Genomic DNA, 27,674 nt, shown 5'->3' on the forward strand with positions numbered 1-27,674 from the left:
TGGTTTGGGCAGGCCCCTTAGTTCCAGTGAAGGGAAATCCAGTGAAGGCCCTTTCCTGTTTCAGCATGACAGTGCCTCCATGCACAAAGCAAGGTCCATATAGAAATGGTTTGTTTAGATCGGTGTGGAAGAACTTGACTGGCTTGTCCTCAACCTCATCGAACACCTTTGCAATGAATTGAAACGCCGACTGCGAGCTAGGACTAATCACCCAATGTCAGTGCCCAACCTCACTAATGCTCGTGACTGAATAGAAGCAAGTGCCTGCAGCAAAGGGGGAACCAACTCCATATTAATACCCATGATTTTGGAATGAGATGTTCGGCGAGCAGGTGTCCACATACTTTTGGTTATGTAGTCTATTCTTGTGGGCCAAATTGTGATTTTTGTGACACTCCCTTCTAAAGCGCTTGAGATCATCATAGAGGGGAACAGAAAGCACATCCACATTTCAGTCTTAGTTGATAACGTGCCAAATACTAGAGCCAAACTCATAGGAGAAAATAAATTAAACATGCCACATTCACTTCAGAAACCACCAGAACCTTTCTTTTTTTACCATAGTGAGCGTTTAATTATATCTGTTGTTCTCTAATTTTCCTGTCTGGCAAAGTACCAGCTCAGAGTTTCTAAACCCAGAGGCGCAACATTGCAAACGCTTGCGAAGCAGACCCAACAGACTAAGCCGTTGTTTGGGTTTTGAGAAGTCAATGAGAGAAGTAAACAATTATTCCTTAGTTGTTAATTTTCTCGAAATCTAAAGGCACAACCTAGGTTCGAGCCAATGTCTGAAGTAGTTTAACATGTTAATTACTCAAACCTCGGGAAAGTGACAAACTGACACGTTTTCATTTTCGTCAAAAATAACTTTATTTCGAAGCAGTGCATTGACGATGACTTGCACATGCGCAATTCGGCACGAGACGACCCTTAGACCCAATGAGGTATTTCTACGTGTGACTCACAGATACATTGAGAGTGTTCGTTTAAAAAAGTCTTTGCGTGAGCTTTGCTAGCCAATGTCGCAATGACATCGCTTGCAAGTGTGATCTGGGATTTCTATTGCAGAAGCAATTTTAGCCTATCTTCATACTGTACGGTCTTTGGTAGCAGGATGTCGTCTCTGTTTTTGAATCTGAATTTAGAGAACTAAATTGGAAAACTGAATCTGGCTGCATCTGAGAAGTTGAATATATGAAACTTTGATAAACTTGAAAAAATAGTCTGTAAACTTGATACACGGTAAATTAATGCAATATATAAATATGCATTTGAATATTAAATTAAATGTAAATATTCACTCAATTCAGTTTAAAATAATGAAATACAAGTTAAATTTGTACAAATGGAAAAATATTACATTCAAATTCAATATCCTAGTACAAATATCCTAATACAAACAGAGCCATTCAGCAGTTTTTACCTGATTAAGTACAATACCATTAGAAACAAACATAATTTAACCGTGCACTCTAGACTAGTGTCTGTGCAGCAGCCTGAATGTTTGACGTCCCTACATACAGACAGACTAAACATTGTACTAATTAAAAACAAAAATGTACGTTTTAAGTGAGAAGTAGGCATTGGTCTGAAGCCGAAAAATAAAGGAAATCCCCATGAGCACCACAATGCTTACTTCACCCACAATCTCCCTAAATCATACTCTTAGATGAGGTGCTCCCACAATAATGTGATTTGTACTGCATACAAGGTCAAGTATTGGATTCTTCACATACCACACTAAGACATTATCCCATTCCACTACATTTTATAACTGAAAAATGTATATATATTTAAAGCTTTGCTTTTATTCTTATAATACCATCAGGCTTGATTGAGTGAGCCGTTTTGTCTTGTAGTATGTGGTGCCTGACGTTATTTCCTTAAACCTTTATTTTAGCAATACTATGTTATATTTTCTGGTCAGTAGGTGTCCAACATAACAACAGGTGTGTTGGGCACAGTCACTCATGTTTGTATTTTTATTTATTTTTGCAATAAAGATGGTAACACTACAATAATACACATTTACAATAGGCCTGTATCTAAAAATACATACAGACTAATGATATATATATATATATATATACAGTGGGGTTGAAATGATGGACACCCTTGATAAAGATAAGCAATAATGACTGTATAAAATTAAGAATTCAAATATTGAGCTATATTGTATGCAAAAAAATTGGAACATGTTATTATATACGAATACAATTGCTTAGCGCAATAGATTTGGTTTAACAAGTCATATTTTTTCTCAAAAAGGTAGGGGTCAAAATTATTGACACCCCTAAAGATTCTTATGAATGAAGTAGAAGTTGAGTATTTGGTCCCATATTCCTAGCACACAATGACTACCTCAAGCTTGTGACTCTACAAACTTGTTGGATGCATTTGCAGTTCATTTTGGTTGTGTTTCAGATGATTTTGTGCCAGATAGTAATGAATGGTAAATAATGTATTGTGTAATTTTGATGTCACTTGCGTTTTTAAATAAGAATATAATATGTTTCTACACACTTTACATTTAGGGCTCCTGAGTGGCGCAGCAGTCTAAGGCACTACATCTCAGTGCAAGAGGTATCACTACAGTCCCTGGTTCAAATCCAGGCGGCATCATATCTGGCCATGATTGGGCGTCCCATAGGGCGGTGCACAATTGGCCCAGCGTTGGCTGGGGTAGGCTGTCATTGTAAATAAGAATTTGTTCTTAACTGACTTGCCTAGTTAAATAAAGGTAAAATAAAAAAATGTGGATGCTACCATGACTACAGATAATCCTGAATGAATTGTGTATAATGACAAGTTAGAGGGTTAACTATCACACCCCTAAGACATGCTAACTTTCTGCTCTTCACCCAGGTTTTCATATTCCACAACATATGAAAGGTGGACGCTGTTACTGGGAGGTAGAGAAGAGTGGTCTGGATGTATATAGCACCCTCATATAAAGATATTAAGAGAACAGGTGGTTAGGAGTTATCATGGTGGTTATCGTTTCAGACACAATAATGTTGAGATTAAAGTATCAGGCCCTCAGCCCTCCAGAGTAGGAGTGTACCTGGATCACAAAGCAGGTTCTCGGTCCTTCTACAGCGTTTCGGACTCAATGCCTCTCCTCCAGAGTCCAGACCACATTCACTCAGCCCCTCTATCCTGGGTTTTGGACATAAAAAGATAGAGCTGTGTAAACTGTGATCGAGGAAGCCTTACTAGAGAGATGCTTTATGTTCTGTAACCCTGTGCAATTATTGCATTTTGTGATCTTAAGTTTAGTCAATGTTTCAATCTTGTACATTCACCTCAATGTATGATTCGATGTACATACTGAATAACAACTTGATAGAAACTTGTAAATAAGAATATGTTCTTACTTGACTTGCCTGATATTGAATTGCTTGCCTGATACAAATGACAATACTTTAACATTGATATCTTGAAACAAATGTCAATAAATGAAGACTTCTAATCTCAACCTCAGTTCTCACTGGATACATATGTAGTATTTCTTATTTTAATTTTTTTGGAGAAACTCATCTACGGTCTGGATTGGTTTAAATAGCTACTGCTAAACTTAGCCAGATAATTAAATAGCCTACATTATGAGAAATCTCTAAGCAGAAGGGTACTCCAGTAATGTCCTGGGTAATGTTACAGCATTGACTGGTGTGAGCTGTGCTGCAGTGTGAAAACTCAACCATAAGCCTGAATCATACTTAACATGCAACATTCAATTTCTTATTTTCTTAAAAGATAATAGTCAAACACATGACATAAGACTATATCTCCACACCACAGTTATTTTTTAGCCCTTTTTTTTTATTAATATCATAATCATTTAACATAGTTATGACCTTTTTTATGAAAATAGTTCAGTAGAAAGACATTTCCATTAAAAAGTTCAGCGACTACTTCTGGCTCCTCCATTCATACAGTCTTTATTTCTGACCTCGCATACAGTCCAACCATCTGTGGTTAAAATGATCCAATGAGAGAGTGTGTGTGTGTCCATGTTCTCGCTTCTGGCCAATCAGAAATGAAGAGTGAACAGGAACAGGCGACAGGTATGTTTATCAACCAATAGTTAAAGTTTTTTTCAGACGCATGAAGGATTTTCTTTTTTGTCTTTCTGGGGGGGTGGGATTGTGACAGAGGTGACTTTTCTTTCTAGGAACGGGATGAATCGCCTAAACCTAACCTTCCACATGTGCCTCTGTTAAAATTGACTGGACTGGATGGTCTTGCTGGTTGGTCGGTCATCATGGCCATGGCTTATAAAATGCTTTGTCGGTCTGATGTCTCCAAGTGCATTGTGATAGGCGGACCACTAAGTGACAATAGGGCAACACGTTCTCTCCCCCTAAACATCATAAGTCTAGTCAAGTAATCCTTTCCTCAAGGACACAGATGGTCTGGTAACAGTATTTCTGTCAGTCTGTGCCACGGCGACTGGCATTTCCCCTCGCTTCTCGAGCACTTTGGAATGCCCCCCCTGACCAATCCAGCCAGACCAACTGACACAAACCAGCCAATGACCAGTGAGAGGAGAGGAAGAGCGTCTCCATGGCTCCGGCCAGTAGCATTAGAGTCCACGTGAAGGAGTCCCGCCCCCTCTTGTTGAGTGTCTCTGGGGGCGGGGTTTCCTCTGTGGTTTGGAGAAGCTGGTTGGCTGATGGTCCTGTCTTCGGGGATGTCACTATGGCAGGTGGGAGCGGGTTGGTTGTGGGGCTCTCAGTCGCTGTCCGAGGCCACCGCAGATGAGCCTTTCCTCTTCCTCTTGGGAGCTTTGGGTTTAGAGTCCTCTTCCTCCTGGAGTAGGGGTGGAAATAAAAAGGAGGTTTGAGGAACAAGTGGAGACCGAAATATCTATAATTACACAGCTGAGAGAGACACAAAATAGTTCCTGATTAACAGTTTAGGTTCCGTTAATCAGCAATTAATAGAACCTAAATCTAATCCTGGTGCTGGAGTGTAAAAGGTTATGGGACTATGGGAGGCTCATCTTAACACAGAGTCTCTAAACAGGAAGTGGTTATAGGAGGACCTACCGAGGCACTGCTGGATGCGCTTTCTTCCTCATTGCTAACAGGGGTGGCCACTCCCTTACGCGACCGCGGAGAGGAAGCGGGGGCCTTGCGTCGTGACTTGGGAGGCTTGGAGGAGGGCTCTTCATACTCCTCTGCCAATGAAAACAGGTCGCTGAATCTGAGTGGCAGAGACAGAAAGAGGGGACACATTTACAATCCTGTCATACTCTTAAACCCCTATAGGACACTCCTAGTAACTGTGTTATTCATAGGCTCTTTAAATGATCCTCTGAGGACAGGAAGAGAGTCTGGGGTCTCACCTCATCTTGTGGGCCTCGTCACAGCTGGCCTGGACGTGCTGCAGTGCCTGCAGGATGGGTGTCTGTGTGAAGACTGGGGACACACAGACAGAAGGGTCAGAGTCCACGGTACGGTACTTATCACTGGGTTAGACATGTGTTTGGGGGATACTAAGGTAAGTGTATAAGGTGGTGTTAGTTTGTTGCTATTGCAGGAGAGATGTGTTTTAGAATAGTAAAACAGTGTGTGTGTGTCTCACAGCTGTTCTTGGTGTTGCTGAGGTTCAGCCTCAGGTTGTCCATGTGCTCCAGGATCTGTTCCAGGGTCAGCTGGGCCAGTTTACTGCTGGAGCTACGCAGACTGGGGGAAACAAACAGGCAATAAAACACTCCTTCCTTATACTCCAGTGAACAGGAACACTACTGTGACCAGGCTTTAACCTAACGGTCATCAACACAGTGTGCAGGCTTTTGTTCCAGCCCAGCATTTAAACAACCAATTCAACTTATAATCAAGACCATGGGTGATCACTCAGGCTATTTGCAGTGTAGTTAAAATCACCAAAAGCTCACGTCAATGAACAGAAACACTAGAACACCATTCTGAAGCATTTAAACCCATGTGTGTCTTCAGTTAAAGAGATTAAGACTTTTACACCAATGATAATTGTTTTCCTTACCTCGAGAAAATAAACGGTGAAGTAAACAATGCATGGAACACGAGTATGAAAAGGTCTCCTTTAAATCTTTGGAAACAGTTCTGTCGAAAAATATTAAATTCTAAGTCGAACCCAGATCTTCTGGAGTGAAAGTGTTGCGCTATAGGTTGAATCAAAGTACACTATATGACCAAGAGTATGTGGACATCTGCTCGTTGAACATCTCATTCCAAAATCATGTGCATTAATATGGAGTTGGTCCCCCTTTGCTACTTTAACAGCCTCCACTCTACTGGGAAGGCTTTCCACTTGATGTTGGAACATTGTTACCGGGACTTGCTTCCATTCAGCCATAAGAACACTAGGGAGGTCGGGCACTGATGTTGGGCGATGAGGCCTGGCTAGCAGTCAGCGTTCCAATTCACCCCAAAGGTGTTTGATGGGGTTCAGGTCAGGGCTCTGTGCAGGCCAGTCAAGTTCTTCCACAGACATCTCGACAAACCATTGCTGTATGGTCCCCGCTTTGCGCACGGGGGCATTGTCATGCTGAAACAGGAAAGGGCCTTCCACAAAGTAGGAAGCCTAGAATGTCATTGTATGCTGTAGCATTAAGATTTCCCTTCCTGGAACTAAGGGGCCTAGCCCGAACCATGAGAAACAGATCATTATTCCTCCTCCACCAAACCTTACAGTTGGCACTATGCATTGGGGAAGGTAGCGTTCTCCTGCCATCCACCAATCCCAGATTCGTCCGTCGGGCTGCCAGACTGAAGCGTGATTCATCACTTCAGAAAATGCGTTTCCACTGCTCCAGAGTCCAATTGCGACGAGCTTTACACCACTCCAGCCGACGCTTGGCATTGTGCATGGTGATCTTAGGCTTGTGTGCAGCTGCTCGACTATTGAAACCCATTTCATGAAGCTCTTGACAAACAGTTGTTGTGCTGACGTTGCTTCCAGTGGCAGTTTGGAACTCGGTAGTGAGTGTTGCAACTGAGGATAGACAATTTTTATGCGCTTCAGCACTCGGCAGTCCCGTTCTGTGAGTTTGTGTGGCCTACCACTTCGCAATAACTGCACTTACAGTTGACAGGGCAGCTCTAGCAGGGAAGAAATTTGACAAACTGACTTTGGCATCCATATGACGCCGCCACGTTGAAAGTCAATGTTTGTCTATGGAAATTGCATGGCTGTGTGCTTGATTTTATACACCTGTCAACAGTGGGTGTGGCTGAAATAGCCAAATCCACTAATTTGAAGGGGTGTCCACATACTTTGTATATATGGTGTATGTGTCAGCTATTTTAGAAAGTGTAGCGAACCAATACACAATTGGATGCCAACATTAGCAATATCCAAACAGTGGATTGACGTAACATCAAAGATCTTCTCTGAAGGTGAAGAAAACCATTAAGATTGGGGTAAAAACTCCATCTCTTTAAAAATGGAAAGCAGTGGACTCGTAGTCACCTCTGGCGTTTGCGTGGCAGGTTGTTGTTCTTGATGAGCAGGGCCTTGATGTGTTCCCCCAGGACGTCGTCGTGCTTGGCCGCCCAGTGGCGCAGGATACTAGTAGTGAACTGGTCCTCCGGGTGGCAGGGCCGACTGAGCACCATCTTCACCATCTCCCCACTGGGCCTAAAGTGGGAAGGAGCACCACAGGGATCAGTACTGGTTCCACTGTCGTCTTGTTTTTATTCATTTGCAGAGATATGTACCCGTAACTATAGCTTACTTTTCCCTGCGTAGTTGCAACAGCAAACAGGAGAGTGCTTCTGGGTGTTCTGGAAAGGAAGAGATACAACATGAGCATATTATGCCAGTGGTAATATCAGGAAAGAATAGTGTAGAACCATTAACACATTTTAGTGAAGGTCAATAGCATACCCAGCTCAAATATTCTAAAGATAAGCCGGTAGTAGCTTAACTGTCAGCTATTAACATAATATTAACACGCTATACATGATGTCAGAACTCAGGTTCTCCGCTTCACAGCACTGTGGGTTTTGACTGACAGCCAGTACAAACTTGAGCACCGCGCGCAACAAGAAGATGCCCACCCCAATAATTGGGCTACTTTTACACGTGTTGTCTGAGTGAGGGAAATGCCCCTGTAAGTCCAAATGTGCACTTCACATATCCATATTTGAAAACTCATGTAATTTACAGTGTCAACATTTATGATCGCTATGTTTGAACCACAGGATGACATGCGTTATACCCTGGGTTGTCCTGAACAGAAAGAGCCGGTTTGTCATATTGTAGAGAACATTTGCCGCAGAACACACACACTTCAATTCATTCATGACATTCTATGCGCACTAAAATGACCATCTGATTGTCTGAAGTGACTTTTGAAAGCCTAACACTAAGACGTCATTTTTTAATAATGGTGCTGAAGGGGATGGCTGCCGTTTTACGGGCTCCTAACCAACTGTGCTGTTTTTTAACTTATTTGGTACATAATGTTGCTGGTACCGTCTACTATGACCGAAAAGAGGTTCTGGATATCAGAACAGCAATTACTCACCTCGATTTGGACAAATATTATTTATTTAATCAGACTGACACGAAGGATATACTGCTTCTACGAGACCAGGCCCAAATCACCGTCATTCGTGTGAAGAAAAGACGGAAATACAGGGGGCGGAGATCGGAGTGCCTTTTGAGAATTTGTTGGCGAGCGGGTAACCTGCTTCTACCATCTGTTCAATTGGCCAACGTGTAATCACTGGAGAATTAACTGGATGATTTCTGCTCAAGACTATCCTACCAACGGGACATTAAAAACTGTAATATCTTATGTTTCCCCAAGTCATTGCTCGCCTGAGATAGCGTAACTCATGATAAACTGTAGACCACACTATCTATATTTTTCGTAGCCGTCTATTTACCACCACAAACCGATGCTGGCACTAAGACCACACTCAACGAGCTGTATAAGGCCATAAGCAAATAAGAAAATGCTCATCCAGAAGCGGTGCTCCTTGTGGTCGGGGACTTTACTGCAGGCAAACTTAAATCCTTTTTACCAAATTTCTACCAGCATGTCACATGTGCAACCAGAGGGGGGAAAAAACAACCTCTAGACTAGAGGTCGGCCGATTAATCGGAATGGCCGATTAATTAGGGCCGATATCAAGTTTTCATAACATTTTTGAACACCGATTATGGCCGATTACATTGCACTCCACGAGGAGACTGCATGACAGCCTGACTACCTCTTATGCGAGTGCAGCAAGGAGCCACGGTAAGGTGCTAGCTAGCATTAAACTTATCCTATAAAAAACAATCAATCTTAACATAATCCTGGGTTTGCCAGCAGCTCTTCGCAACGCTTCAAGCATTGCGCTGTTTATGACGTCAAGCCGATCAACTCCCGAGATTAGTCTGGCAATGCTAAAGTACCTATTAGAACATCCAATAGTCAAAGGTATATGAAATACAAATGGTATAGAGAGAAATAGTCCAATAATAACTACAACCTAAAACTTCTTACCTGGGAATATTGAAGACTCATGTTAAAAGGAACAACCAGCTTTCATATGTTCTCATGTTCTGAGCAAGGAACTTAAATGTTAGCTTTTTTATATGGCACATTTGCACTTTTACTTTCTTCTTCAAGACTTTTTGCATTATTTAAACCAAATTGAACATGTTTCATTATTTATTTGAGACCAAATTGATTTTATTGATGTATCATATTAAGTTAAAATAAAAAAAAGTGTTAATTGTTCACTCAGTATTGTTGTAATTGTCATTACACACACACACACATATATATATATATATATATATATATATAAATCAGCCAATTAATCGGTATCGGCTTTTTTTGGTACTCCAATAATCAGTATCGGCATTGAAAAATCATAATCGGTCGACCTCTACGCTAGACCACATTTACTCCACACACAGAGATGCATACAAAGCACTCACTCGCCCTCCGTTTGGCAAATATGACTGTTTTGCTAGCACAAACTGGAATATGTTCTGGGATTCATCCAATGGCACTGTGGAGTATACCACCTCAGTCACCGGCTTCATCAATAAGTCCATTGATGATGTCGTCCCCACAGTAACTGTAAGTACATATCCCAACCAGAAGCCATGGATTACAGGCAATATCCGCACTGAGTTTATAAGAAATCCCGCTATGCCTTCAGACGGACCATCAAACAGGCAAAGCTTCAATACAGGACTAAGATTGAATCCCACTACACCGGCTCTGATGCTCGTCGGATGTGGCAGGGCTCGCAAACTATTACAGACTACAAAGGGAAATCCAGCCGCGAGCTCCCCAGAGCCTAGTGATGCAAGCCTAGCAGATGAGCTAAATGCGTTTTATGCTCACTTTGAGGCAAGCAACACTGGAGCATGCATGAGAGCACCAGCTGTTCTGGACGACTATGATCACGCTCTCCGTAGCAGGTGTGAGCAAGACCTTTAAACAGGTCAACATTCAGAAGGCTGCCGGGCCAGACAGATTACCTGGACAGTCACTCAGCATGTGCGGATCAAGTGTCCTCCCTGACCAAGTCTGTAATACCTACATGTTTCAAGCAAACCACCATAGTCCCTGTGCCCAAGAAAGTGAAGGTAACCCGCCTAAATGACTAACGCCCTGTAGCACTCACTTCGGTTAGCCATGAAGTGCTTTGAAAGGCTGGTCATGGCTCACATCAACACCATCATCGCGGAAACCATAGACCCACTACAATTCCAACAGATCCACAGATAAGGCAATCTCAATCACACTTCAAACAACACTTTCACACCTGGACAAAAGGAACACCTATGTGAGAATGCTATTCATGGGTACAGCTCCGTGTTCAACACCATAGTGCCCACGAAACTCATCACGAAGCTAACACCTTCCTCTGCAACTGGATCCTGGACTTCCTGATGGGCCACCCCCAGGTGGTAAGGGTAGGCAACAACACATCTGCCACCCTCATCCTCAACAGTGGGTCGCCTCAGGGGTGCATGCTTAGTCCCCTCCTGTACTCTCTGTTCACCCACGACTGGGTGGCAAAGAACGACTCCAACAACATCATTAAGTTTGCTGACGACACAACAGCAGAGGAGGTCAAAGACCAGGTGGTGCCAGGACAACAACCTCTCCCTCAACATGGGCAAGACAAAGGAGATGATTGTGGACTACAGGAAAAGGAGGGCCGAACACGCCCCCATTCACATCGACAGGTCTGTAGTGGAGCGGGCAGAGAGTTTCAAGTTCCTTGGCGTCCACATCAATAATAAACTATCATGGTACAAACACACCAAGACAGTCATGAAGAGGGCACGACAATACCTTTCCCCCCCTCAGGAGAAAATATTTGGCATGGGTCCCCAGATCCTCAAAAAGTTCTACAGCTTCACCATCGAGAGCAAACTGACCGGTTTAAAATGAACCTTTATTTACTAGGCAAGTCAGTTAAGATCAAACCCGGACGACGCTGGGCCAATTGTGCACCGCCCTATGGGACTCCCAATCACGGCCGGTTGTTATACAGCCTGGATTCGTACCAGGGTGTCTGTAGTGACGCCTCAAGTTCTGAGATGCAGTGCCTTAGACCACTGCGCCACTCAGGAGCCCCGGTTGCATCACCGCCTGGTATGGCAACTGCTCGGCATCCGGCCGTAAGGCGCTACAGAAGGTAGTACATACAGCCGAGTACGTCGCTGGGGCCAAGCTTCCTGCCATGCAGGACTTATATACTAGGTGGTGTCAGAGGAAGGCCCCAAAAATTGTTGAAGACTCCAGTCACCCAAGTCATAGACTGTTCTCTCTGCTACTGCACGGCAAGCGGTACCGGAGCACCAAGTCTAGGACTAAAAGGCTCCTTAACAGGTTCTACCCCCAATCCATAAGACTGCTGAACAATCAAATGGCCACCCAGACTACGTACATTCCCCCCCCTTTGTTTTTACACTGCTGCTACTCGCTGTTTATTAACTATGCATAGTCACTTTACCCCTACCTACATGTACGAATTACCCCGACTAACCTGTACCCCCACACATTGACTCGGCACCGGCACATAAAATCAACATTGTAATATTTGGATTCAGTCTTGTGTAAGGTTAACTGTTGTGTCCTCACCATCATCATCATCTGATAATTACCCCACCTCCAAAAAGTTATTTCAATTGCTGCCATGGTCATGCATATGACTTGTGAGGTTCTTCTGTTGGAAACATTTAAACTTGGCCCCATCTATACAGGTCAATTTCCACAAGTGTAAGGGGGTCAACAGTCTTAGTGATTTAGCTAAGAATAGTTGAGAGCAGTGTCTAGGCCTTTGTGTGTGTGTGTGTGTATATCTCACCTTTGTACTTTAGGTGCTGCAGGATAGGGATAATGGTCTCCAGTGGGATGCTGTGGGCCAGGAAGAGCTGCCAGGTGCTGTACTGCTCAAACGTCTCCCAATCCAGAGACTGGACTGTAAACAATATTTCATACAGTGAGACACAAGCACACAGTTCATACAATACGGAGACTGACAACATTCAGCAGACACAAGCACTACGAGTCTGTGTTTTTAAGTATGGGTGTGTGTGCCAGTATATGAGTGTGTGTGTGTGTGTGTGTGTCTGACGTTATACGTGACTCACTGAGGATATTGAGGACAGAGTCCTTGCGGAACATCACCAGATTGCCAATCATTACATGACACATCAGCTCCTGCAGCTGAAAAAAAGAAAACAAAGAGAGATGGAGGGAGTGAGATGGGAGGGTTGAAGGAGAAAAATACTATGCAGTACTGGATATTTTTGTGTAAGTGTGGTTGAATTACCTGTGTTGAATCGATGACAGCTACAATCATGTTGAGTAGCTCTGCGCTGCGCAATGTCTCATCTGGGAACTACAGAGAGGAGGGAGATATCAGCAGTCAAACGGTGGTATGCTAGAGTGTGTTGGGTGAATGAGTGTGTTTTTTTATGTAAATGAGATGGTCTTGAACTCAACATATACAGTACATTTGGAAAGTATTCAGACCCCTTGACCTTTTCCACATTTTGTTAAGTTACAGCCTTATTCAAAAATTTATTTTTTTGTAAAAAATGGTTTAAATCTACACACAATACCCCATAATGAAAAAGCAAAAAAAGCAAATTTATATATTTTTTCTATATCTATAGATCACATTTACATAAGTATTCAGACCACTTTACTCAGTACTTTGTTGAAGCACCTTTAGCAGCGATTACAGCCTCGAGTCATCTATGTTGCTACAAGCTTGGCACACCTGTATTTGGGGAGGTTCTCCCATTCTTCTTTGCAGATCCTCTGAAGCGCTGTCGGGTTGGATGGGGAGTGTTGCTGCACAGCTATTTTCAGGTCTCTCCAGATATGTTATATCGGGTTCAAGTCCGGGCTCTGGCTGGGCCACTCAAGGACATTGAGAGACTGATCCCAATAGCCACTCCTACGTTGTCTTGGCTGTGTGCTTAGGGTTGTTGTTCTGTTGGAGGGTGAACCTTCGCCCCAGTCGGAGTTCCTGAGCGGTCTGGAGCAGGTTTCCATCAAGGATCTCTCTGTACTTTGCTCCGTTGATCTTTCCCTTGATCCTGACTAGTCTCCCAGTCCCTGCAGCTGAAAAACATCCCCAAAGCATGATGCTGCCACCACCAAAGGGGGGATGGTGGCAGGTTTCCTCGTAGGGATGGTGGCAGGTTTCACCATAGGGATGGTGGCAGGTTTCCTCCAGACATGACGCTTGGCATTCAGGCCAAAGAGTTCAATCTTTGTTAGTACCCTTTCCCAGATCTGTGCCTCGATACAATCCTGTCTCTGAGCACTACGGACAATTCCTTCGACCTCATGGAAACTTTGGGACCTTATATAGACAGGTGTGTGTGCTTTTCCAATCAATTGAATTGACCCCAGGTGGACACCAATCAAGTTGTAGAAACATCTCAAGGATCATCAATGGGAACAGGATGCACCTGAGCTCAATTTCGAGTCTCATTGCAGAGGGTCTGAATACTTATGTAAATAAGAAGTTTATCTTTAATACATTTCCAAAAATGTCAGGTATAATCCTAGAGAAGAAAAAAACTATTTAACAAATGTTATAATAAGGCTGTAACATAATAAAATGTGGAAAAGGGAAGGGGTCTGAATACTTTCCGAGGAATATTCACACCCCTTGACTTTTTCCACATTTTGTTGTGTTAAAGTGGGATTAAAATGGATTTAAATAGTCATTTTTTGTCAAAGAAGAATTCTAACGGAACATAATTTAAGGAAAATAAAACACTGATATATCTTGATTAGATAAGTATTCAACCCCCTGAGTCAAGACATGTTTGGCAGTGATTAGAACTGTGAGTCTTTATGGGTAAGTGTCTAAGAGATTTGCACACCTGGATTGTACAATATTTACCCACCCAATCTACCTACCTCATCCTGTTTTTATTTTATTTACTTTTCTGCTCTTTTGCACACCAGTATCTCTACTTGCACATCATCATCTGCTCATTTATCACTCCAGTGTTAATCTGCTAAATTGTAATTATTCGCTCCTATGGCCTATTAATTGCCTACCTCCTCATGCCTTTTGTGCACACTGTATATACATTCTTTTTTCTACTGTGTCATTGACTTCTTTATTGTGCTATTGGCTTGTTTATTGTTTACTCCATGTGTAACTCTGTGTTGTTGTCTGTGTCACACTGCTTTGCTTTATCTTGGCCACATCGCAGTTGTAAAAGAGAACTTGTTCTCAACTAGCCTACCTGGTTAAATAAAGGTGAAAAATAATAATAATAATTACAAAAAATTAAGCTCTGTCAAGTTGGTTCTTGATCATTGCTAGACAGCCATTTTCAAGTATCTTGCTAGACAGCCATTTTCAAGACTGTAACTAGTCCACTCAGGAACATGCAATGGCGTCTTGGTAAGCAACTACAGTGTATATTTGGTCTTTTAGGTAATTATCCTGCTGAAAGGTGAATTTGTCTCCCAGTGTCTACTTAAAAGCAGACTGAACCAAATTCTCTAGGATTATTCCTGTTTATTTTTACCCTAAAAAAAAAAACTCTAGTCCTTGCCGATGACAAGCATACCCATAACATGATGCAGCCACCACCATGCTTGAAAATATGAAGAGTGGTACTCAGTGATGTGTCGTGCTGGATTTGCCTCAAACATACCGTTTTGTATTCAGGACAAAAAGTTAATATCTTTGCTACATTTTTAAAAATGTCTTCTTTTCACTCTTATTTATGTTAGTATTGTGGAGTAGCTACAATGTTGTTGAACAATCCTCAGTTATCTCCAATCACCATTGGCCTCATGGTGAAATCCTCTCCGGCAACTGAGTTAGGAAGGACGCCTGTATCTTTGTAGTGACTGGGTGTATCGATACACCATCCAAAGAGATATTCAATGTCTGCTTTGTTTTACCCATCTACAAATAGGTGCCCTTCTTTGCGAACCATTGGAAAACATCCCTGGTCTTTGTGGTTGAATCTGTGTTTGAAATTCCCTGCTCAAATGAGGGACCTTACAGATAATTCTGTGTGTGGGGTACAGAGATGAGGTAATCATTTAAAATTCATGATAAACACAATTACTGCACAGAGTGAGTCCGTGTGACATTTTTACTCCTGAACTTATTTAGGCTTACCATAACAAAAGGGTTGAATACTTACTGATTCAAGCCATTTCAGCTTTTCATTTGTAAACATTTTCTAAAACATAATTCCACTTTGACATTATGGGGTATTGTGAGTAGACCAGTGACTCAAAATCTCAATTGAACCCATTTTAAATTCAGCCTGTAACACAACAACATTTGGGAAAAGTCCATCTTTGAAGATGGTGTTTGCGTGTACCTCAGTGTAGATGGATGGTGTGAGATAGCAGAGGAGCCTGATGTCGTCCTCCTGGCAGGCCTTCATATCCATCATCAGACAGGTGTGCAGGTCTCCTAGCGCTGTGGCCTGGGCAAAAGACTCATACAGACTCATCTTCCCCATCGCCGCTTTACTGTGGTGGGAGACGATGTTACAACAATGTTAGAACTAGGTTTCAGCTACGACCAAACAATGGTGCAACAACACTAGATCAAATGATGTTAAACCTACGGAGCCGTTAGATGGCAAAACTGTGTACAGACTCATGTCTCCAATGACAGCTTTATCGCGGTAGAAGGAGCATTACCAGCAGCATTAGAGAAACTAAAAAAGTGCACGGTTATAGGAAAGGAGCTAGATAATCAGTAACTTCAGGCAGACAACAAAATCTCTTACGCACGACTCCCTCAGCCTCCCTGAAGCCAAGGGGTCCTCATTCATTTTTAAAGCTAATGCCAAGCAGTGTGTTGGGCCCAGTGCCCTCACCTGGCCTTGAGGTAGTAAAGCAGGTGGTAGCCGATCTTGGGCTGTTTCTGGTAGAGCTCCGCCAGCATTTCCAGCAGCACTGAGAAGCCACTGTTGTCCTCCTGCATCTGACACAGGTTCCTGAACACCAGGCACACAGGCTTACACACAGACTCCTCCAGCGACCTAGGAACAAACGAACACACAGTTAATATTTTAAAATTTAAAAAAATTAAATCCTCTCATGTATACACAAATGTACGGCAGAGGCCGCACACACACTTACTCTTCTGTGATCTCGTCGGGAAGCACGTCTCCTCTGAAGTGGCCCTTGAAGAGCTCGGCCAGACAGGAGGCCAGAGTTGACATCTGCTCTGAGTCAAAGTCCTCCTGAGAGAGAGCGAGGGCGAGAAGGCGAGCGAGAGAGAGGGCGAGCAAGAGAGAGAGAGAGCGGGAACATCAATAAAACACAGAATTCTCATTTCCCCCCACAAGAGATACACTGAGTGTACAAAACATTAAGAACACCTGCGCTTTCCATGACAGACTGACCAGGTGAAAGCTATGATCCCTTATTCATGTCACTTGTTAAATCCACTTCAATCCGTGTAGATTAAGGGGAGGAGACAGGTTAAAGAAAGATTTTTAAACCTTGAGACGAGACAATTGATTGTGTATGTGTGCCCTTCAGAGGGTGAATGGGCAAGACAAAATGGTAGTAGGTGCAACGCTTCTGCGTTTTTCACACTCAACAGTTTCCTGTGTGTATCAAGAATGGTCCAACACCCAAAGGACATCCAGCCAACTTGACAACTGTTGGAAGCATTGGAGTCAACATGGGCCAACATCCCTGTGGAACGCTTTCAACACCTTGCGGAGTCCATGCCCCGACGAATTGAGGCTGTTCTGAAGGCAAAAGGGCAGGGGTGCAACTCAATATTTAAGAGGTGTCCTTTTTTGTACACTCAGTGTATGATGACCCCCAATAAATATCTGGATTTAAGCCCATGTTATTCAGACGGCCTTATTCTTTTAGTTCACTCACCTCCAAGATCAGATCCACGATCTCCTGCATGACTTCACAATGTGTCTCAGTGTCACTGTTGGGGGGACAGATGGGAAAGGAAATCATTATTAACGAGCCCATTTCGAATAAAAGACTTCCAGGGCTGCAATCACCAATGTTGTTGCAATCAGCAACAACAGCAATGGGAGTGATTGGGGGGAGGCTGAGAGATGAAGTATGAAAGCGGCTCTCCAAATCAACTCAAATCAATGGACGGAAAATGGCAGAAACAACCCAACTTACTAGTGAGCTAGGCAGAGGCGTGAAGCGAACGGCATTATTGTCAACGCCTCCTCTTTCTATACGTAAGCTAACAGTGTGAACAGGAAGAGGAGGGATCTCCAACACTGGTCGTGAACAGCTACTGGGCGTGCAAGCCTTTGTTCTAACCCCACGGTAACCCACCCGATTGAAATAATCAAGGTCGAAACTGAAGAGGACCATGAATAGCTGGAAACAAGACTTCGCACCCAGTAGCTCTCCGAGGTCTTGATTTGGGATCGGGCACGTGTGACTGAGGATCTGACTGAGAATGTCAGTGAATGTGAAAGATTGAGTGTTAAAAGCGGCAATGAATTTAAAAATATATATATTCCTATATGTTTGCTTTGGTAATGTCTTACGCCAATCACGCTAATTGAATTGAATTAAATGGAGCGCGCTTGTTTGTTAGACAAATAATGTTATGATGCGAGGGCATTGTCAAGTCACATCCACTCAACTGACCTTCCTTTCTGTAACTGCAACACCTTCTCCTTCATCATGTCGTCCAATTGGTCCACGTAGGGAGTGATGTCAGCGGGCTCCTCAATAATGGCCTCTTTGATTGGGTGGAATCGGAACTCCCGCTTTTTATTTCCTGTAATAACCAAAATGAGAGGTCAGCCAATGACTTGAAGCGGATGAGTAAGAAGCAGAGTGAGATTGAGGCCCTAATATGTTTCCAGTCTTTTGAATTGGTTTTTGGGTTTCTAAATTGCTTTCACATTCAAGTTTCTGATTTGGTTTCATCGAAGCTAAAAGCAGTGTTAATGTATTAAGCTGCTGATCTATGTTGAAAGGGGGGGTGAAAGCAAAACTAATCTAATGTGGTGATAATCAGAGTTCAGATTATGCTAGTGATAGCCCAAACAGATCTGGGACCAGGCCTGTCTATCCAACTCCTATGGTCATTGTCATCCATAGGAGTTGGCATGACAGCACAAACAGATCTGGGACCAGGCTAGATCACGTTAGAGGTTATTTGGTGTAAAATGCAGTGGAATAGATTGTACCAATTTAAGTGTTGAGAGTCTGGTGGTTATAACAGTATCTATTATATGGGTTGAGTGCAGTAATAAAATGAATCCTTCCTTACCCTCACCCTTGTTGTTAATCTCCTCCTCATCGTCGCTGAAGGCAGCCTCCGTGTTGTCATAGCAACCACCCTCCTTGTCCAGCAACACATGATTGTCCATCTCCAAGGAAACAGACTCCTCCATTTTCACTGATGAGCGAAGGGTGATTAGACGGCATTGTAGAGTAGAGGCAAGGAAACAGAAGTTTCTCAGATAAAGGTAACACGAATAACAGCTTAGCTAGATATATCCCTCCAAAAACACACGCACAATTTTCCTGGTTAACCTTATTCAAAGTAGTTCAACATTAACACTAGGATCAATTATTTAATCATGCGATATTTAATGGGGGCAATTCACGTTTTAAACTGTCATTTGCACCCCAATACAATTCAATAAAGTCATATTGAATTGAAAATGCTCTACCTTACAGTTCCTGTTCAAGATGGAACATGCTCTAATTCAGCAGACACTTTTACCCAAAGCCACTTTCAGTTGGCACAACAGCCTGAGCTCTAGGGACTAGAGTCTATTCAAAAACAAGGTCTAGTTTCCCAGCTGTTGCTAGAAAGAGGCCATTTCAACTCTACCAATATCATAAAGCATGATTCAAAGGTTGCTTCTTTATGATTCCCAACCTGACAATATTGATTAGTGTTATTGTACATGCCCGGGGGAGGATGGTTGCAGATGAGGGATGTTTATTTTGCATGTCTGTAACTGTAATGAGCTGTGTAAAGAAATTCCTCTTTAAGGACCACCAACAGTGTTGATTTATTCATTCATTCATGTTAATAAATAAAAGTTTCATTACTTTCATTTGTACCTTCATCCCTTCCCTCTGTGGGGGGTGAGGGGGAACTGCAGAACTCTGGGAAGCGTTCCCTCAGCATGGAGCGCAGCTCCCGGTCCAGTTTGGGGTTGTCAAAGAGTGGGGCTAGGTGACTGAGGGAGGAAAAGACAGACATACATGTGGTTACAATAAGGCTGATGAAGATCCACGGACACATAATGGAATAAAATAACTAAATCACTGACAATACCAAAATCATTGGATCAAAAATATAGGTTCAATTGAAATATAATATTACATTTGTTTATGCATAACTGTGACAAGGTCTATGGTCAAATATATCCTATGATGGCGGTGGTGTGTGCATGTATGCGTGAGAGAGAGACTCACGCCAGCACTCTTTTCTCCATGATGAAGGTGAGAGAGTTGAAGACTCCCTGACGCACCTGGCCTTCCAGAGGGGGGAAAAAGTGAGGGATGATCTGCGAGGGAGAGAGAGGAGGAGCGGGTGAAGAAAAGAGAGCAAAACAGAGTAGGATCAACTGAAGTCAAGAAGGGGTCAAAAGAGGAGATGGGTCAAACATCTGAGAGAAGGCTAAAATACCACACAACTAACGTCTCTAAAGCATGGTATGACGAACACTAAATAAAGTTTCCATTAAACTTCCCCACTGCTGTAAATTTACCACTCGTTTCCCAAGTCTGAATGAACCAAACGGGTGAACACTGCAGGAAATGTAAAAACACCTCTTCACTCTCTAATGCTTTGCTAACACACGGAGCATGAAGCACGTGTCAACAAAGTCTATTCCACTTACAATAGCTAAAAAAAAAAACAGCAAATTCACCATAGCTAAGTGATATGAATGAGCTCCATTGTGTAATGTGTGCATCCACTCACCCGACACATGAAGTCCAGGAGAGTGGCAGTGATGGCTGGATGAGGCTTCATGGAGTGGTGCATCACCAAGATGGCCGGCTCTGAGAGAGGGAGGGGGAAGAGAGAATGGATGGGTAAACCATGAAAACAGAAAGGGAAGAGAAAACAGTGCATACTGTGGCAGAGAGAAGGTGATAGCAGAAAGGCGTCCATCTTGTAAACTCTGTTTCCGTTATTCTAATATACCACTAACCCAGCACCCAAAAACATGTTGTCCTACTTCTATACATTTGGTTGAGCACATTGGCCCCTTACATGAAGAGATACAGGTGGAGTTTTCTGCCCTCCCCCCGTCTTACCTATGTTCATGATGCTGTCCTTCTCTGGGCTGAAGAAGAGCCAGTCGTAGAACAGGGCCAGTTTGGCGTTGGAGGCCGCCACGTTAGACTGAAGATGTAAGTAAGAAAAATGTATTAATTACAATGTGATGACTATTTAACAATGTTATTTATGGGTAACGTCCAGTTAAATAGCTGTAAATACTAGGTAAATTAAAATTAAAATAGCTTTATTGTCTACTTAATTAACAGACAGAAAATCATAATTGGCATAAGTGCAAAATAAAGCGCTAGCCATCTTTGCCCCGCCCCTTACCGTGCAGGTGGTGAGCAGCCAGCCAATGATAGCCCAGCGGGGCAGGATGTCGGAGCTCAACACCTCATTGGATGGGTGCACAACGCCGCAGATGTAGCGAATCAGGTCGCAGCGCAGCGACTGGCTCTCTGCCGTGGACAGGTATTGTCTCTGGAACCAGTCCTGGTATCGCTTCTGCTGGCCAAAACGCACCTACAGGGAGAGAGGGACAGGATAGGCATAAAGGAATGTGCATATGCATGTACTATACATGTGTTTGTACTGTTCTGAGAAGTGTTGTAGTGTGTGTGTGTGTGTTTACCCTGGAGGTCATGAAGAGCAGTTTGGTCTCCATGTCTGGTGTGAGGCGACAAGCCAGGAACTTCCGCGATGTGCGAGCGGTCAGGAGCTGCAGCAAGCCTGTAGAACCAGACGGAGAAGGAGCGAGAAAGAGAGATTTAGAACTAAGCCACGAGTCTCTCAGACACATGCCCCCCCCCCGTGCTGAGCGACACTCTCTTACCCTTACCAGTGAACTGAGGGCTCAGGGCCTGGGGGTTGTGGAGCAGGTCTTTCCACAGCAGCTCCATCTCCGGGATCCGGGCCACAATCTGCAGCAGACGCACCAGGTCTCTCCCAATGATAAAACACTCCATAAACTAGACAGGGACGAGGGTAGAGGAGAGAGAGGAAAATGTCATTACTCATTCAATTACTTCATTGCTGTGTGGAAATTCCTCCATGTCAAACCTAGCTACAGTATAATAACAGTCTGTGTTCTTGGGCATATATAATTTGACATGAATCCTCGTTCTTATCAGTCCTCCTTCCATCAAGAATCCATATGCATCTTCACTCCAATTCTGCCCCCCCTCGGGGATTTAGCTTAACTATACTCCACCCGCTTTCCTCTCCCTACTTCCAACCTTGAAATGTACTCCTCCCACAATCCCTTACTCACTATATTGCTCTTCTCCTTACCTCCCTGATCACATTACATCCCTCCCTCACCTTCTCTCGAAGCAGGCCGATACAGAAGTCCACCTCCTTCTGTCTGAGGACCAGCAGTGCCGGGGTGCCGTGGTCCACGATGAGGCGCAGGTAGGTGTACACTGACATGGCTATCAGCATGCCACTCTTCAGCACCCACTCTCTGAGAAAAGAAAAAAAAGAGATGGAGATGATTGTAGTTCTCGTGGGTTTGTTGTATGGTAAACCAGATGAGTCCAAATTTCCACAAAGTGTGAGTGTGTTGAGCAAAAAAAGGTACAGAGGGGTGCTCAATAGCAACAATCACGAAAAGGGCTGACCAAGGAAAACTTCCAAAAGGACTAACTTGAGGCAGAAAAGAGTTGGAGCACTCAACAACAAAAAGCAGAGACTGATTTCTGTTGAATTTCTGCCTCAAATGTAGTCCTTTTGGAAGTTTTTCTTGGTAAGCCCTTTCTCATATGTTATGAGCCTACTTCAAAGCATGAGATTATTTTAAAAAAATAATTGTGTGAGATATGTTTTTGCCCTATGATCCAGTTGGACTTTTATTACATGACAATACTGTAGTGAAATAGTGTTTTCTGTTGAACTCCACTTGCCAACACACCTTTGCTCTACCACTATGTCCAGCACATTCTCCGCCAGCCACAGGTTCTTATTGGTGATGTCTCCTCCTGGACACAGAAGAAAAGCCACATAGCTGCTCAATCAAGCAAACCAACACACAGATAAAAAAAATAAACAAGAAGGCGAGGAAGCCATTTTGAGCAACGGTGAAACAAGACAAGACACTACTTTGTGCATTGGCAGAAAGAATTGCTCTGCATCTCAAAGCAGTGAAACCAACAGCCCACATGGTGAATGGACAAACCTGCAATCTGCTTCATAAGGGTCATGAGGATGCCGTCCGCTCCGATTACGCCACTTTTCACCAGCTCCCTCACCAACCACACCAACTGAAAGGAGAGAGAGGAGGGGGGGGTCATTAGCCAATCACTTACTCATTACAAAACATCAAAATCTACATGTGTATTTTGTGTCAATAAAGCTAATTAAAATTGAGAGCACAGAAAAACCGTTTCTGCCTTTTCTACACGGAGACAAACTGTTGACCTGTGTGCGGCACACGTCTTGCAGCTTGAGGAACTTCTCCATGAGGATCTGGTTGATCTTGATCAGGATCACGTTCATGCCGTCCCTATTCACCAGGGTCAGGTCTCTGTAGCACTGCGGAGGGTAGAGTGGAGAATACAAATGTGTTATATGACGAAAGGCTCATTTGCTTTGCAGCATATGGACATACTGTACAGTGTACATACAACACAGTGTGATAACGAACAGCTTTGTGCATCAATAGGGGTATGTATAAATACTGTAATGTGGATTCAATTGGGCACCCAGTCAAACATGTTCAGGTGACAAGGATTTAGAGGCCCCACAGGAATATTATAGAAGTTCATCATTCTTTAAAAAATATATATATATTTTTTAAGAATGGTGAACTTCTATAAACAATAATAATAAAAATTATATATATATATGGACAGTGAAAGTCAGAATGTATAGGGGAGACGGATAGAGGAAGACAGACAGGAAGGAGATGGGATTAGTAGCCATGTTGTCAGGGAGATATGTGATTCGGAGTCTGGAGGGCTAACCATTACAGCAGACTCTGGATCAGAACTTCACCATTCTATAAATCATTCCTATAGATTTACCCAACAGCCCCATTCTACAGAACCTTACGGTGGAAATGTTCATGTCTCATCATAAGGTGTAATGATAATCTACAGTCTGAAAATATATATATATATATATAAAAATATTTAAAAAATCATACTGTAGATTATCATTACACCTTATGATGAGATATATATATATACACACACACATATATATAATAGTGGTGTTAGAGGAAGTGAGATGTGCATAAAATGTGTGTGATACTTGTAATCACACACAGTGGTTTAGGAGGCTGCAGTGTGTGTATTTATAGTGTTGTGTGAGGGTGTAATAAATATGAGTGTCTGTACTGTGTGTGTGATGTTTGTTGCGTGAAAGCCATAAATACTGACAAAGACAGTGAGGCTTCAGAGTTTAGCATTAACATTTGTGAAGTGTTTGAGGTGTATGTGATGTATAGATTGGTATGTAGCAGTGGTGGGAAAAGTACTCAATCGTCATACTTGAGTAAAAGTAAAGATACCTTAATAGAAAATTACTCAAGGGGATAAAGGGGGGAAAGAAGTGTGTGTGTGGGGGGGGGGCGACATCTACCCTCTTTCTTTCTACATGTCCTTGTTCTGTATGTCTTGTTTTGTATTATTTGTTTTGTACCTAGAACTCTGGGTCTTGTTGTTCCTGTCTGCTCTTTTATGTTTAGATAAGAATTTTATACCTGTCTTGTATACCTATACACCATTCTTGTGTGTGTTCAATAAAAAATATTTGAAACAAGAAAATTACTCAAGTAAAAAGTGAAAGTCACCCAGTAAAATACTACTTGAGTAAAGTCTAAAAGTATTTGGTTTTAAATGTACTTATGTATCAAAAGTAAATGGAATTGCTAAGATTGCTAAGAAGTTTGTGAATTGTAACGAGTACTTTTGGGTGTCAGGGAAAATGTATAGAGTAAAAGTAAAAGTTGCCAAAAATATAAATAGTCATAGTAAAGATACGCCAAAAAACAACTTAAGTAGTACTTTAAAGTATTTTTACTGAAGTACTTTACAACACTGGGTGGTAGAGTATTTGGAGTCTATAATTCCATTCACATATCCTGTAGCCTAAAGTATTCAAGGTATTAGGGTGTTGATAACAGCACACTATTTTTAGTGCACTCACAAGAGTCACTATGTAAGCTAATTCAAACCATGTGAGGTGTGTATAAATATTGGTGTGTGTATATTGAATGCAATCAATGGAGACATGATCATGAGAGCTTTCCGACACTCCTGGTTTGACCCGGAGTCTCCCAGAATTGGCTTTCGACTTCCGGTGAACAGGAAAACTATTCCAGAGTATTTTGAAAAGGCAATAACGAAATTAGACTAAGATGTAAACATGTTGAATCTACCCGAAATGAGCTCCGTCTGACTTGGCAACCATAATGATCATATGAAATGGTAACGTGTTTGATAATGATATGAAGTATGATAATGATCATGTATATGGTAGTAATGAGGCCTTACCCTCTGTGCCTGTGAGGGTTCTGTGAGCAGCAGAGCGAAGAGTCCCAGACACACCTCCTCATGCTGCTGTGGACCTTTACACACCTAGAGAAGGGAGGAGATGAGGACAATATATCATACCATGTAACCTATCCCTGACCAAGGTATGTGTAATTTATTATTATTTCTCTCGCTCTCTGCATTGTGGGGAAGGGCCCGTAAAGTAAGCATGTCACTGTTGTTTATGAAGCATGTGACAAATAAAATGTCATTTGATGAGGCTGTAGCCTCCATTATCATGGTGTTGACGAAGGAGGCTTCAGCCGTATTAGGGCTTCATGTAACTTGAACCTATTCAATTCAACATCTTACATTCCTTGTCATTTCAGCAGGCCATGACAACCACCATCTCAGATTGTCTTGAAATTGTTTTTGTAGTTAGAGACAGGTAAGATTGGCATTCCTGAAATGATTTTGATGAAATGTAATTTTAATTGAGAAATTAAGCTAATGAAGTTTAATAGTACATGTCACAAATCACAATACATTTAGAGCTGTTTCCTAATAACTTTATTGAAAAACATAAGAGTGCCATGCAAATCATTATTTTATTGGAGTTGTCACTACATTTTAGTCCCTGGCCTATTTCGCCATCAAAGTTTGGGCTTGTAGGAGAAGTTCTCACATAGCCTACATGTAGCATACTGTATAATCTTACACATCTCAATATGCTTATGTGGCTTATGCGTCACATCCTTTGAGTTCTAACATTTACAAAGGGCATTGCAGAAATGTGTAGGAGAACAGATCAATTGCTGATGACTCTGGCCATAGTCACATTCTATTAGATTCAATTCAATCATGTGCTATACAACTAATCTAATGTAGAGCCTAAGGCTCAACTAAAATATGTAAGTAGCTACATCTCATCTGCATATTCGAGTATGCAGAGTCCCATCCCATGGTGGTGGACTATTAGTGAGAGGGCGAGGGACTCACGTTAGCTGTGATAGCATCGTTGGCTTCACGCTCCGACAGGCCATTTGTCAATGAAGTGACGATCGCCACACACCTCTCCAACCGCTAATGAACACAACAAAAAAAGGAATGTTAACCACAAAGACAGAAAGACACCCAGAAGCATAGATAGGCCTAATTGTTCACAATTCACAATGTGGGCATACACACACACAGACAGAAACACACACAAGATGCCACACAAAGAACAACACAGCACACTAAAACACATGGGCACAACAAGTCAGAGAAATCATACACACAAATCACACAGAAAGGCTGCACACAAACAACAACAGAACGATGATCACTGTCAATTGAGCTAGCTACTGTATGAAAATGCCTTAACCGTGTGGGGGTTAGGCTCTTGATTTTTTTTTAGGGGAAGGATCACTACAAGGGTTGTCAGAAAAGGTACTTTATGTGTATGATGAGTTTTGCGCATGTGCACGGGCTCATCTATGTTTACCAAAATAGCATGCTAAATGCTACCCTAAATTCTGCAGGATTCCCCATCATTTAAACTCACGTCAACAGAGCGAAAATACGTACTGCAAACATACACATGCCAGGCTATAAAATGCCATTTCGAATTAGTAACCAAACTTGCTGAATGATAGCCTGTATGTTGCTAGCTAGCTATGTTGTAAAAAATGGTTCCGTGTCTTTGTAGTGAATGTTTTATAACGTGCTGTATGGTTGAACAGATGTTCGTATGATGTAGCAAAGCTTCTTGAGAATGTTTTATAGTAGCCCTACCTCCTCCAGCTCATCTTTTGCGTCCAGGGTCGTGGACACCAATAGGCGACCCTGTGGTTTCCCCTTTGCCGGTGAAGGCTCCATCACCTCCCGCCTCGCTTCGTCTGGCCCCAGAGGACTTGAGGGGTTAGACACTAGTGTTCGGGGAAAATTCTAAATGGCTTTCTCGTAGCAATGGATCGGCTCTAACAATAGACAGTTGTTTAGACTCTTTTTACACGGTCTTCGTCGGACACCGTGTTTTTTTGACTTGGTTAGTCCACCTTTCAGTCTCACTCCGGTGCTTTCGACAGTGTCCGAATAAAACAAACTAACTTCCGGAGGGCATGGTGGCCTAGCGGAAGTATTCGTTCACAGAGCTAGCAGAAGGGAGGGCCCATAAGGCTCTTTTAAGCCAATGATTGATCTACTTATTCTGATTGACATAATGGTTTACCAATGAACGCAGAGAAAACTGGCCAATGAGTGGCAACGTAACTTGAGCATTGAAATGAAGACGTTGTGTCATTTTTTAAGTATATAATAAAAGAGGCGCATCACCTTTTTTGTTGTTGAAATGTGTGTATTGAAAATAAATCAGGATAATTGTTCTTCATTATCATGCTAAGTTAAAGCAATAGCATTCAGACCAATTACCTTCTAAATAATACATTTTACAGTTCATTAAGCAAAACGTTGGAAACATGCTTGAAACATTAGCCTGAAA

At 42.5% G+C, this 27,674-nt stretch overlaps 1 protein-coding gene across 5 annotated transcripts; it reads right to left on the minus strand.

The window, feature by feature from the left end:
• Positions 1 to 3,801: 3,801 nt before the first annotated feature.
• On the minus strand, positions 3,802 to 27,308 carry LOC115128450 (integrator complex subunit 3). 5 transcript variants are annotated; one of them, XM_029658306.2, is made up of 29 exons: positions 26,969 to 27,308; positions 26,192 to 26,275; positions 25,214 to 25,297; positions 23,136 to 23,249; positions 22,894 to 22,978; positions 22,630 to 22,696; positions 22,041 to 22,182; positions 21,559 to 21,688; positions 21,352 to 21,449; positions 21,051 to 21,242; positions 20,756 to 20,843; positions 20,418 to 20,497; positions 19,907 to 19,998; positions 19,550 to 19,668; positions 18,750 to 18,872; positions 18,113 to 18,245; positions 17,366 to 17,420; positions 16,607 to 16,710; positions 16,342 to 16,506; positions 15,835 to 15,988; positions 12,789 to 12,857; positions 12,607 to 12,682; positions 12,321 to 12,434; positions 7,724 to 7,772; positions 7,459 to 7,626; positions 5,590 to 5,690; positions 5,351 to 5,423; positions 5,052 to 5,208; positions 3,802 to 4,812 (listed from the first exon to the last, which is right to left on the minus strand). In XM_029658306.2, the coding sequence occupies exons 1-29, from the start codon at positions 27,050 to 27,052 to the stop codon at positions 4,735 to 4,737; spliced, it is 3,078 nt and encodes a 1,025-aa protein (XP_029514166.1). In that variant the 5' UTR covers positions 27,053 to 27,308; the 3' UTR covers positions 3,802 to 4,734. The 5 variants fall into 5 exon arrangements, with proteins under 5 accessions (XP_029514166.1, XP_029514163.1, XP_029514165.1 ...); XM_029658303.2 differs by having other exon boundaries at positions 18,744 to 18,872; positions 19,538 to 19,668; XM_029658305.2 differs by having other exon boundaries at positions 18,744 to 18,872; positions 21,553 to 21,688.
• Between the last annotated feature and the right edge of the window lie 366 nt (positions 27,309 to 27,674).

The sequence above is a fragment of the Oncorhynchus nerka genome, linkage group LG4 (genome assembly GCF_034236695.1).
Source record: "Oncorhynchus nerka isolate Pitt River linkage group LG4, Oner_Uvic_2.0, whole genome shotgun sequence".
In the NCBI taxonomy this organism is placed as follows: Eukaryota; Metazoa; Chordata; class Actinopteri; order Salmoniformes; family Salmonidae; genus Oncorhynchus; species Oncorhynchus nerka.

Bases quoted from the DNA above. Each gene is read 5' to 3' on its own strand.
- LOC115128450 (XM_029658302.2), bottom strand. From the start codon at position 27,052: ATGGAGCCTTCACCGGCAAAGGGGAAACCACAGGGTCGCCTATTGGTG. The intron at 20,844-21,050 runs GTAAGGGGCGGG...TTACATCTTCAG, and splicing joins GGCTGCTCACCACCTGCACG to TCTAACGTGGCGGCCTCCAA. The intron at 7,627-7,723 runs GTAAGCTATAGT...TTCCCACTTTAG, and splicing joins TTGCAACTACGCAGGGAAAA to GCCCAGTGGGGAGATGGTGA.